Genomic DNA, 13,872 nt, shown 5'->3' with positions numbered 1-13,872 from the left:
ATTCAAAAACATGTTACAGGACTTCAAATCGAAAATGCAGTGTGATCCTAACGATTACCTTCAGCTGAACATAAGTCACCCATCTTTGGATTCAGACATTTCTTATGGGTTTATGCAATGTAAAAAATTAAACGAAGACGTCATTTTAAAAGAAATACAAGACGTGCAACAATCCAAAAAGGAGTTCAAAATCGGCGACGGCTCCACGGAATTCGATCTGTTACACATCGAGAATCCCCACGGGAGTGGTGGAGACAGAACCAAACATCTACAACTGGATAAAGAAACTTTCAAGAAAAATAAACGAGCCATCGTTCGGATCGTCAATCCCAATGATAAATTTTGTTTGGCTAGAGCCATCGTCGTCACTCGATTACACAGTCAGAAACCCGATCATCCAGACCCGGAATGGGAAAAACGTTGGGTCCGTATGAGATTAGGAGATAGGCAATCCTTAGACCAGAAGAACCAAGCCATAGCCCTCATGGAACAGGCCGGATGTGATATCACTCAAGCTTGTGGAAATGCAGAGTGGCCGAAATTACAACAGGTATTAGCTCCTCAGTATCGTCTGAAAATATTTCAGTTCAAATCTTCTTCCACTAAACTCTGTTTAGAGCGCATCTTCAAAGGCTGGGGAGATGGAACTTGTTTGAACATTTTGTTAGACAACCGTCATTGCGATGCCATCATATCCATGGCGGGAGTAACGGGGAACCAATATTACTGTGATCATTGCGACGTGGGGTACACGAGTTTCACAGACCATCGGTCCAAATGCCCTCATCGCTGTACCTATTGTTTAGGACCACACCCTCAATGTCCCGATGAAGGGATCAAGATTAAATGTCCGGAATGCCATGGAATGTTTAAGAACAGGACCTGCTACGAAGATCATTTAAAACCCCATAGTAAGAAAACCACCACTACTGTGTGCAATTTAATGGGGTTATGCGAGAAATGTCAGTCCTGGATGCCTAAGAAATTATTTCCTCATCACAAATGCGGAGATCAGAAACAGTGTAAGATCTGTAAGAAAATCGTCGATGCCGATCATCGGTGCTACGTTCAACTGAAGCCCAAGAAGAAGAAGAAGGGAAAAGGCACCTTAGAGTTTACCATTTATTTCGATTTCGAATGCACTCAGGAATCGGGCATTCACGTCCCTAATCTGTGTGTGGCACATCGCGTCTGTCAACATTGCGATGACTTACCCATAGACCAACCTTGTCCTCATTGTCAACACATGGGACCCCGTCAGCACCTATTTCAAGGCCCAGACACCTTAAAGAAGTTCATGGACTGGTTATTTCAACCTACTACAGGTACTAAGAATTCCACTTTAGTACACGACGGGGCCATCATCATCGCCCATAACTTCAAAGGATACGACGGACAATTCATTTTGAATTACATAGTGCATTCTTCTCCCCTGAAACCTAACGTGATCATGAACGGGAGTAAGATCTTGTCCATGGAAATATGTGGACTCAAATTCATCGACTCGTATAGTTTCTTAACCTTTCCTTTGGCCCAGATGCCCTCCGCTTTCGATTTGAAGGAAATGAAGAAAGGTTATTTCCCCCACTTTTTTAATACGGAACAGAACCAGAATTACGTGGGACCTTATCCACCGGCAGCTTTCTACAATCCGGACGAAATGACTACCAGTGGACGAGAGGCTTTTTACGAATGGTACAACCAACAGAGGGGAAAAGTGTTTGATTTCCAGAAAGAGTTTGTAGGGTATTGTATCTCGGACGTCGACATTTTACACAAATGCTGTGCACGGTTTAGAAGCACCCTCAAGAAGTTGGTCAACGTGGACCCTTTCCAGGAATCCATCACGTTTGCCAGTGCTGCTAATTTAGCGTACCGTCGAAATTTCATGCCTAAAGACAGCATTGCCATCATTCCGAACCTCGGGTATGAACCGGCACGACAATATTCGGCCAAAGCCTGTCGATGGCTCACCTGGATGAGTCATCAGAATGGATGTCACATACGACATGCCAGAAACGGAGGCGAAGTCCCGATCGGAAATTATACCGTCGACGGATACCAGGAAGCGACTCGCACCGTCTACGAATTTTACGGATGTTATTGGCACGGATGCCCCACTTGCTATCCCAGTTTACAGACGGAAACTCATCCTCACCGGACCCAATTTACTTACCAACAATTACACGAGAAAACTCTCAGAAGGACTGCGGATTTAGAGGACATGGGGTACAACGTGTGTAGTATCTGGGAGCACGATTTCGATCAACAAGTGCAACAAGATGAGACTTTACAGCAATTTGTACGAGATCTGGACATTCCGGATCCTTTGAAACCTCGAGAAGCCCTGTACGGAGGCCGGACCAATGCCACTAAATTATATTGTGAAGAAGGGGACATGAGATACGTGGACGTGTGTTCCTTATACCCTTACGTGTTGAAACACAGACCTTTTCCCCTAGGGCATCCCGAGATCATCACAGACGACTTCCAGGACGTGAGAAGTTATTTCGGTCTCATTCACTGTCGGGTCTTACCACCCCGAGGCCTCTTTCACCCCGTATTACCTTATCGGACGGGAGGTAAGTTATTATTTCCCTTATGTCGCACGTGTGCCCAACAACAAGACTCTACGTCTCAACACCCATGTCAACACACCGATCGGGAACGTAGTCTCACGGGTACTTGGGTGACGACCGAATTACATAAAGCCTTGGACATGGGGTATACCTTAGAGCAAACTTACGAAGTGTGGCATTTCAAAGAAAGCAGTCAAGACTTATTTAAAGACTACATCGATACCTTCCTCAAGATCAAACAGGAAGCGTCCGGATTTCCCTCCGAATGTAAGACCTCAGAACAAGAACAAGATTACATTCGAGAAGTGTTATACAAAGAAGGATTCATGATGGACATTCTCAGTATCAAGAAGAATCCAGTGTTAAGAACCATTGCTAAACTCTTTTTAAATTGTCTGTGGGGAAAATTTGCTCAACGGTTGTTATTACCCAAAGTCAGATACTTGGACGAAGTAGAGGAATTACATCAACTCTTACAAAATTCGACTCTCGACATCAAGGGTGTGCGACTCTTAGTCAATAAAGAAGATTCCATTGAAGACAAGATGCTAGTGAATTTTCAAGACAAACAGGAATTCGTCGAAGAATGTCCCTTTGGAAACGTGATCCTGGCTTGTTTTACCACCGCCTATGCTCGCTTACATCTCTACGAGACTTTACGACCTTTAGAAGAACGGGGCCTTTATTTCGATACGGACAGTATCATTTACCAACACAAGGAAGGAGCTTTTAATCCTACCTTGGGCAATAGTTTAGGAGAATGGACCGACGAATTAGACGGGGATCACATCACCAAATTCATGTCGGCAGGTCCTAAAAATTATGGTTTCCGGACGGACAAAGGAACCGAGGTTCATAAATGCAAAGGGGTCACTCTCAACCATCGAACCTCTCAGTTGGTGTGCCCAGAGACTTTAGAAAAAATGCTCAAGGGAGAAATAGAGGAAATAAAAGTCCCCTATCCCAGGAAAATCCAGAGGACCCGTGATTGTGAGGTGGTGAACAAACCTTCAGAGAAAACAGTTAGAATTGTATATGACAAGAGACAAATTGTAGAGAATTATAACACTCTACCTTATGGTTATTGATATGTTTGTTTGTTTGTTTGTTTGTTATTACAAATAAAAAATTGAATTGTTTTTATGTGTTTTTTTTTTCTCTATAAAATAGACATTCTTCTATAAATAAGTATAAGAATAAGTATAAATAAGACCCTGAACCCAACTTTTCTTTCATTGATCAACATGTATTCCGAGGAGACACCCCTCCCCTCTTTTCAATTGAAACACGAGTTTACCATGGTAGTTGCTGGACCCTCGAAATCGGGCAAAACAGAATTCGTCAAGTCATTAGTGAACAATCTAGACTGGATCACCCCCAGGCCCGAAAAGATCGTCTGGTGTTATCGGGAATGGCAACCCGCTTACACTTCTTTAAAAGAGAAGGTATCTTTCATCCGAAATATTCCAGAAGACGACGAGAAATTAGTAGCCAATTTGAGTGTGCCCCATTTACTCATTTTTGACGACATGATGGGAGGAAAAGCCATCGAATCGATTGTGGATTGGTTTACCCGTAAAGCTCATCATCGGAATACCAGTGTGATTTACATCACTCAGAATTTATTTGATCGTGCTGCCTCTCATCGCACCATTAGTTTGAATGCTCATTATTTAGTCTTATTCAAAAATCCCAGAGACAAATCACAGATCAGTGTATTGAGTCGTCAGCTAGCTTTGCCTCATTTGATGTCTGCTTATCAAGAAGCCACCCAGGTACCTCACGGTTATCTTCTCGTGGATTTGAGTCCCCAGACCCCAGACGAATACCGATTAAGAAGTCGAATGTTTGAATTGTTGACTATACACATGCCTCAAGAGTATAAATAAAAGTGTTTCCCACTCTTCTGAGTCATTATTCATTTCACTCTCATCATGGCTCCTTCAGCCAAGAGTAAATTAGTGAGAACCTTACGACGTTTACAGCGGGAACGAGATCCCACCAAACGAGCCCATTTAATCGAATTAGGGCGTAAAGCCTTATTGAATTGGTTTGCCATGGGAGCTCGCAATTTAATGAAAGGGGTTTTACCTATCAATAAACTGACTCAAAAGTTTATTAATAATCATCGTCAAGATTTAAAGATCATTGCCGATCAATCGGCTAGTGACGAAGATAGGAAAACAGCTATTTTAAAACGCGGAGGAGCTGGATTTCTAGGTGGAGTCATCATTCGTCATTTATTCAAATGGAATAGTCCTAAAAAACGCCGGGTTCGTCGTTTAAAGAGTGTAGTGGTAAGAGTCGATAATAAGAAACAAAGAGTGTTTCCGGATTGGATGGTCCGTGTCGGAGGAGCAGCTCAAAAGAGTAGAAAAAAGAAGAAGAAAAAAGCCCCTCCTAAGAAGAAAAAAGCCCCTCCCAAGAAAACAGGGGCAAAAAGGCAAAAATCTGCTCCTCAAACTCTAGCTCAAAGTAAAGCCATGCCCGAAAGTTTAAAAAACGAAATCAATCAGTATTATAAGGAACAAAGACAAAAGACCATAGGAGAGTTACTCAAGAAACAAGCAGAACTGAGAATGGATCGTACTATGGGACCCATAGGGAGTCAAAGAGCCAGCGATTTAGAAGTGTTTCCTCGAGTGAATGTGGGCATTCCCTCCCCTGGAATTAAAGTTCCCATTCATGTCCCTAAAATCACACGTTTTCAACCCTTGACAGCCTCCACCCCTCAACTTCCTAAAGGTCTGAGATATAAATGCCGATATTGTGGAAAAATTTATGTCAGGGAGAAAAATAGAGATAAACACGAGAGTGACAAACACGGAGGGTATGCCCCTCCTTAAGACTATAAAAGGGAGTGACATGAGAGACTTCTCTTCATTGTTTTCAAAGATGGCCAAGAAGAAAAAGGGATGTTGTACGCGATTAAAAGCGCATGCTCCTCTTTTAAGAGTGTTATCGGATCCTCACTATTCCTCGTCCTTAAAAACGGGGATTTTAAAACATTGTTCTGGAGACTGTATTCTGAAAATTTGTGAGATCATCTACAACCTATTAAAAGGAGTGTTACCTCTCCATTCGGCTCAGAAACGAAAACTAGCTCCTAAGAAACACATCTTAAGGAGACTGGTTCAACCTCAATCCATCCAGAGACGAAGAGCTTTATTAGTACAACAAAAAGGAGGTATTTTTCCTTTTTTATTCGCAGCAGCCGCTCCTTTACTGTTAAACCTTCTAAAATGAGTCGTAAAATGGTGTTAGTACCTGAAGTTCTGTTGAATGAACTCAAAGGAAAACTCCCCAAACCTCCGGAATTTCAATCTACGCTGAGTATAGGTCAAGAATTGGACCAGATTACCAGACGTGATGATTTAACTCCAGAAGAAAAAGTGGCTTTATACGGTCAAGAACTTCATCGGTATAGGAATTATTTACAACAAGCGAGGGAGACAACGACTACCAAAAAAACCCCTGCACCCTTAGCCCCAGCCCCCGCAGCAGCAGCAGCAGCTCCAGCAGTAGCAGCAGCACCACTAGCAGCCTCAGACCCCGAGATCGATCAACAAATCATTCAAAGTGTGAATAAACCCATGCAAAGGAAAGCTGAATTATTATTAAATCATTTAAAGAAAACCAACGTCTTGACTTGGGATAAAGACGGAGAAATCAGTTATCGAGGTCAAAAAGTGCCCGATTCTAACATTGTGGATATAATGGCCGAAAACATGAGAACCAGATCCTTGAAAAATCGTCCGGTGCCTAAAGGATTAGATGAATTTGCTCAAGCTTTAAAAGAGACCCGTACTCCCATGACTTACTTGCAAAATCGAGACCTTATAAAAGCCATGCAGAAACCAGGAAAAATCAGTACTCCTAAAGGGGCTTTGAGTGACGACGACGATGAAGAGGAAGAGAGCGGATTTCAGGATGCTTCCTCTTCTTTTTTGACCCCTATTAGTCGACCTGTAGAGGCAAGATCAAGGGTGTTAAAAAAATTCACACCTAAATATAGTCCCTATCGAGCCCAAAAGCAATTAAAAGCCCAAGAAGAAGAAGCCAATAAGAAATTAGAACAAATCGAGGAAAATTGGCTATCATTGCCTAAGAAATGAAGAAGAAGAAGAAGAAGAAGGGAGTAGAAGACATTTTAACAGAGATTTATTACGATCCTAAGAGAGGGTATGGAGGCATACAGACTTTGTATCGTCAGGTCAAAAGTCTGGGACATAAGATTTCCTTAAACACCATACGAGAATGGTTAAAAGAGCAAGATACCTATACCTTACATAAACCCATTCATCGAAAATTCCGGAGACAACAGACCAGAGTGACGGATATGGACGAACAATGGCAATTAGATTTAGCCGATGTGTCCAGTTTAAAGAAACATAATGACGGCTATACTTTTTTATTGTGTGCCATTGACGTCTTATCTAAATATGCATGGGTGGTGCCTTTAAAACAGAAAACGGGAAAAGAAATGATTCGAGGATTACAAGAGATTTTCCGACAAGACGGTCGACGTCCCGTCCGCATTCAATCGGATCAAGGCAAAGAATTTACCAATCGAGAATTCTTACAGGCATTTAAATCCATTCATTTCTTTACCACACGCAATACGGACACCAAAGCCAGTATCGTGGAACGATTTCAAAGAACCCTCAAAGCACGCATGTGGCGGTATTTCACTCGAAATAAAACCAGACGGTATTTAGAGGTCTTACCGGATTTAGTGTATGCTTACAATCATACCTATCATCGCAGTATCCAAAGAGCTCCAGCTCAAGTGAATCCCTCGAATGTGTTAAAAGTCTGGAAAACTTTATATGGGGAAGAATCATCACCTAAAACCAAAAAACCCCCCAAATTTAAAACAGGAGATAAAGTGCGCATCAGTAAAGCCAAACGCACTTTTGAAAAAGGATATTTACCGAACTGGACCACGGAAATATTTACCATTGCTCAACGAGTTCCCGGTCGGTATCCTTACGTGTATCGAGTACAAGATTATAACCAGGAGGAATTAGAAGGGACATTTTACGAGAAAGAATTACAACAGATCATTAAAAAAGACGACGTGTACGAAGTGGAGGAAATCTTGGGGTATAAAAAGCGACGAGTCGGGAAAAAAATCATTCAAGAAGTCAAAGTCCGGTGGAAAGGATATCCCCCAAGTTTCGATTCATGGATTCCCCAAACGGATCTCATCAAATAACACCTCACTGGAAATTTTGTGGAGAGAATATTCCTCGAGAAGAAATTGTGTATTTTGCACAATTATTCATCTGTATTTCCCTCATCATCACCAGTGTGGTCATGTTAGCTTTACACGATTCTAATCGAGAATATTGGATGATCTGTGTGAGTTCTTCGGTGGGTTACATCATGCCTAGTCCTACCATGATGCATCATACCCCTACCACCAAGAAGACCAATTCACCCAGTTAATCCCGGAATCTAAAAATAGATACATCCCTCTATATAAAAAGGAGACACCTAAAGCCTAAGAGGATCATTTCTGATCTGAGTGAGGGACAGAGCACACACGTCATGGAATTTTTAAGCTCAGAGTATCGTTGGAAAATAGTAGAACCTGAAGGGACTAGTTTAAAGGGAGAATGGATGAAAAACAAAGAGACATGTATTCAAGATTTCTTTGATCAGAATCCAGGACAAACAGGTCACCATGAAATCTACCTGTATAAGAGATTCAAGTTACCGGACCGCCAAAGAAGCAAACACATGGTCTTATTAGGACCCAGACAGCCCAAGTATAGGGAATTCAAATGGAAAATCAATTACGTCTTGCCTCACCAAAGAGAGGGACCCGAAAGCAGTTTGTTTCAAGGGAAATGGATGGAAAAAGCTGGAGATTGTATTAAAGACTATTTGAAAGAAGTGATCGTAAAAGGATTCAATGCCTGTGGTAACCGTTGTGAAACAGACTATTTGTACATGAGGAGATCCTTCCCCATACAAAAAGAACTGAATCAAAGTTTTGAATGTTTGTTATTATAATGATGTTCTTGTTTCTTGTTGTTGTTGTTATGAATCAATAAAATAAAAGAAAAACAAAAATCTTGTTGTTTTTAAAAAAAAAAAGTGTTGTTATAAATACAAAGGTCCTTAGGTCAAAGGTCTCAGTCTTAGATTGAACATGGCAGAGAGCAGTGGGTTTTACATGACTTTACCCAGTGATGGGTCTATGGCCTCTTTTTCTACCAATACGACCGCTCAATTTAAAACCTTATTACCACAAACAGTGGATTTAACCGACGGAGAATGGGAAGTGGCTTTAACAGAAATGATGTATCCCAATTCATTGAAAAACATTACAGAAAAGGAGGCTTATTTTGACATCCTGATCCCTCAGTCTTTTGCTCCCCAGAACAAAGATATCAAAGACCCAAATGTTTTTAAATCGGGCAGATTTAAAATGAAAACCTTAGACCCAATGCCATTACGTCAATGTCCTGTACTGATAGATTGGGCCCATAATAAACGGCCTTCACTCATTGATCTAGATGGCAAGATGGAAATTAGACGAATTCACTTCAGACCCGGGCCTTACGTTCACCCCAAGGCTTTAACAGAGGAAATAAGTCTAGGACTACAGAGATCATTGAGAAAAATATGGAAAACCGTTGGTCATCCAGATGAAGAAAATTCTATGAAATTAGTATATTACGAGACCTATGATCGAGTGATGTATCAAATTAATGGAAAAAATCTTACTCCCTTATGCATTCGTTTCCCCACATCCCTAGCTTATAAGCTAGGCATGGACAGTCAGAAAGTCATTCTTCAGAACGATACAGAAAACATGACCAAATGGATCAACATTAGTTACTTGGGAAACAATACTGTGGATTTATATGAAAATCTGAAATCCATGTATGTCTATTGTGACTTGATTCAACCCCAGACGGTAGGATCCAATGCCTTGAAACTCTTAAGAGTGGTGCCTTGTACATTTCATTTGGAGGATTCAAAACAAGCCAAATGGGAACCCATTCGAGCGGAATATTTGAAACTAAGTAAAAAACATTTCGATACCATTGAGATTCACATCATGACTCCTTTAGGGACTCCCATGCCCTTTGTAAGTGGTAAATCAGTGGTGAAACTTCATTTCAGAAAAGTATACTGAGATGAATGTACCCTTATTGTGTTCCATCTTATTGGGCGTGGTGGCTTGTCTGGTCTGCTGTCTGTATTGTATTCAGCCCTAAAAAAGGGTATAAAAGGAAGTCCCCCGAGGACAGAAAGGTCAGTTGAATAAGAGACATGAACCATGCAGTATCATCCCGGATTACTGAGACAAAGAGGACACGGACAGTTTGTCTATCATAGAGGGTTATTACGTCAAAAAGGACACGGTTTTTTAGGATCCCTATTTAAAGTAGCAGCTCCTTTAGTCAGCAATCTAGTAGGAGGATTATTGGGTCAACAGCAACCCCCACCACCACCACCACCACCACCAGGCTATTATCCACCCCAAAACTATCAAAGAGGGGAAGGATTTTTTACTGATTTACTGAAAACCGGAGCTAAACACGCCTTGACTGCTGCTGCTAGAACGGGATATTAGAAAATAAGAGATCTTTAAAAGACGCAGTCAAAACTCACGGAGTACAAGAAAAAATACTTCGGGAATGGTGAAACAAAGAATGAATCTAGGAGGTACTAAAAGAAGAAGAAAAAGAATGAAAAAACGCAATGGTGATTAAAATAACAAGAAGAAAAAGAAGACGACAGAGAGGGCGAGGATTTTTTACTGATTTACTGAAAACAGGAGCTAAACACGCCTTGACTGCTGATCTTTAAAAGACGCAGTCAAAACTCACGGAGTACAAGCTCTAAAAAATACTTCGGGAATGGTGAAACAAAGAATGAATCTAGGAGGTACTAACAACAGAAGAAAAAAAAAGACCCCTATGTTAGCCCGAGGAGGTCCTAAGAGAAAAAGGAAAAAACAAGGAGGAGGAATTCCTAAAAGAAAACGTCCTTTAGATGTGTTTGACTGAGAGAGAGAGAGAGAGAGAGTATAAATAGGCCAGTCCTGTGAACAGAAGGTTCATTTGTGAAAACTGAATCCTAGTAGACACATCATGTTACAACCCGATTCCTGTGCGTGTGGGATGAACAATTTACAATTGTTTGAAGTCCCTCCGACTAATATTGCTTTAGAAGACTCGAAATGGGAAGAATATTACCCCATTTCCAGTACTTTAGATTCGGACACCGCTCCCATCGAATTTGAAATCAAAGGACAAGGAGATCACTATCTGGATTTATCTCAAACTTATCTTCAAATGGTATGTAAATTTACCAAAGACGATGGAAGTAATCTGACCGGGGCAAACAGCACTTCGAGTCCAGTGAATAATATCTTACATTCCATGTTTACGGAAATCGATATCAGTCTGAATGGAAAAATAGTGACCCCGGGCACGGATACCTATCCTTACAAAGCTTATCTGGAGAAATTATTGTCTTACCGACCCAGAACATTAAAGACACAGGCGAGGGCCTGTAGTCTGTGGGAAAAAGATACGGCAGGACATATGGACGAAGTGGGGTTAGAGGCTCTTGGTGTAGCTCAAAATAAAACCTTTGATGTAACTCCAGCTGGAAATGGTGGTGCCGACACGGTGACCATTAACGAACCCATCCTCACAGCGTTACCGACCAATTCTAAAAACGAAGGATTCCGAAAAAGACACCAAGCTATTGCTAACAGTAAGAAAATCAGTTTGCTGGATCGTTTACATCTGGATTTGTTTCAACAAGATCGATTTCTACCTAATGGAGTGGACGTCCGTTTGCGATTTAATCGAGCTAGACCTGCTTTCTACATGATGATCAAAGGAGGAAGTACAGGAAAAGTGAAAATTTTGAGTATGGTCTTGTGGGTGAGAAAAGTCAAACCCACACCAGTCATGATGAATGCCATTAATCAGAGTTTGAATACCCACAGAGCCAAATATCCCTTGAGAAGAGTGGAAGTGAAAACCTTTACCATCCCCACAGGAACTCAGTCTAAGATTACGGATCATCTGTTTCAAGGCCAGATGCCTAAACGTCTCATTTTAGGCTTTGTGGAGAATGCCGCCTTTAACGGAGATCAAACTAAAAATCCCTTTCATTTCCAAAACTTTGGGATCAAGAAATTAGATGTCAGTATCAACGGAGAGACCATGAGTACTCGATGTTTTGAGCCTAATTTCAACGACGATTTATATCTGAGATCTTATCTCAGTCTGTATCAAGCCCTGGGAAAATTAGGAGAAGATTGGGCTCCAGACATCACCTTAGAAGAGTATAAAAGCGGCTACACTCTATGGGGCTGGGATTTCACTAAAGATCAAGAGGCGCAATCGGATAAATTCCACATTATAGAAACAGGAAATCTGAGAGTAGAAGTGCAGTTTACCAACAATACACCTAACACCTTAAATTGTGTGGTGTATGCAGAATTCGATAACCTATTAGAAATTAACAAACAGAGAGAAGTGAGCATTGATTACTAATGGATACGGGACAATTGAGAGAAGTCTTATCCAGAGAATTCAAGAGTTCGTTTGGAGGGGTGTATCCTGTAGATTTATTACCGGATCAATTAAGACCTGGAGAAAAAGCTGTTGTGGTCAATACGGATCCTCAAGATCGACCTGGAGAACATTGGGTGTGTCTGTATGTGAGCAATCCCGTGGTGGAATATTTCGATTCTTATGGATTTCCTCCCTTACAAAAAGAAATTCAAGATTTTATCCAGCGTCATGCTCAGCAATGGATTTATAATCCGTATCGCTATCAAGACTGGAATACCGATGTGTGTGGACAATATTGCGTGTATTATTTACATCAAAGAGACAAGAAAAGAAAGAAAGCCAACGAATGGCTATTCCCTTTTGACCAGAGTACGGCTTTACAAAGGGACAGATACGTAGCGAATTGGTTTAAAAACACTTATCATAAATTACCTACGGGTCATGGACAAAAGTGTCAATGTTTTTATCAAAATGTATTGTAAATATGTTGTTTGTTGTTTGTTGTTGTTTGTTGTTACAAATAAAGAATGAAAAAATCAAAAATCTGTGTTTTCTTTGTTATTTATGTGTAAGTAAAAAATCCAGTTTGAACTGGTTAGAGGAATGTCTAGACTGTGAAGCGTGACGTCATAATCACATTCTTGCAATGTTTTTTGCACACGGCCCCAAAGTATTATACCTGTGCAGTCAGCATATTTTTTTTTTTTTTGCACACGGCGCCAGTATTTACCTGTGCAGTCAGCATAAACAAAACGTAGGTCTATCGTTATATTTCTTTGCACACCACCCTTATCTTTTGCAAAGGTGTGAGGGGGTATAAAAACAAAAGGTGTTAAAGAAAATCCTCATTAGTTGGGGCCCAATTGAGTAAAGGACAGTTTTGGTCAAGTGAATTCCTAGAATATTAGAAGACATGGAGATGGACATGGAAAAACTTACCTTATTAGAAAAGAGAATAATAGAACCTATGGAGGTGGATCAGGAACCTATAGAAAAGAGAATAATAGAACCTATGGAGGTGGATCAGGAACCTAGGAATGAATATTTACCCCTGCATGAGAAAGTGAAGGATCCTAATGATCCACACAGATGTTTCAGGATAGCCATTAATTGGACTTTCATCATTACAAAGCCCAAAGAAAAAGAAGATCGAGATATGTTTCTGAGCAATGAAGATGAATTTGACTATTTGATTTTACAAAAGGAAAGACATCCCTGGACAGGAAAACTGCATCAAATCAGGGGATTCATTCAAATGAAGGAACCTGTAGGGGGCATAGAAATGGAGAGAGTTAATCCAGAAGCAGAATATCTTATGTCCCATAGTACCCCAGAACTGGAAAGTATGTTTTACAGGCAAGGAGGTGACTATGAAGAATATGGAGTTCTGAAACCTGAGGAGAGAAACAAAGAATTGGAGCCCAGATTTGATGACTTGTTTACAACAAATGGGTAGTTTACCTTACCAGACTTATGCTTTTTCCTTACAAGATTGCCTGTGGACTAGCCCAAGGAAATTGGATTCATTATAGACATTATATTGATCAATTTGTACACACTTATGAAAAACATGTGTACATTCTTCATCATTAATTGTATGTTTTTCATGTGATGTAAAAAATAAAAAAGTACCTTTTTATCTGTCATACTCTAAAGTCTGTTTTAAACAGGAGATGAAGGTCCACACCAATCCCCCATGCACTCATAAGCAGATCTCTGGTGGGGGGGGTCAGTAG

The 13,872-nt window shown here is 40.8% G+C and overlaps 2 protein-coding genes across 2 annotated transcripts; both read left to right on the top strand.

The window, feature by feature from the left end:
- Positions 1-1,450: 1,450 nt before the first annotated feature.
- Positions 1,451-3,667, top strand: LOC134276633 (uncharacterized). The gene has a single exon (XM_062758874.1). It carries the CDS (start codon positions 1,451-1,453, stop codon positions 3,665-3,667), a length of 2,217 nt encoding a protein of 738 aa, XP_062614858.1.
- A 7,026-nt stretch (positions 3,668-10,693) lies between these two features.
- On the top strand, positions 10,694-12,115 carry LOC134276631 (uncharacterized protein F54H12.2-like). The gene has a single exon (XM_062758873.1). It carries the CDS (start codon positions 10,694-10,696, stop codon positions 12,113-12,115), a length of 1,422 nt encoding a protein of 473 aa, XP_062614857.1.
- The last annotated feature ends 1,757 nt before the right edge of the window (positions 12,116-13,872 follow it).

Source organism: Saccostrea cucullata, unplaced genomic scaffold (genome assembly GCF_032062105.1).
Source record: "Saccostrea cucullata isolate Sc308-1 unplaced genomic scaffold, CSIRO_AGI_Scuc_v1 ctg6848, whole genome shotgun sequence".
NCBI lineage: Eukaryota > Metazoa > Mollusca > Bivalvia > Ostreida > Ostreidae > Saccostrea > Saccostrea cuccullata.
The sequence above is the reverse complement of the archived record's forward strand: the minus strand, read 5'-3'. Positions and strand labels throughout refer to the sequence as shown.

Excerpts from the sequence above, each read along its gene's own strand:
- LOC134276631 (XM_062758873.1), top strand. The coding sequence starts at position 10,694 with ATGTTACAACCCGATTCCTGTGCGTGTGGGATGAACAATTTACAATTG.
- LOC134276633 (XM_062758874.1), top strand. The coding sequence starts at position 1,451 with ATGAACGGGAGTAAGATCTTGTCCATGGAAATATGTGGACTCAAATTC.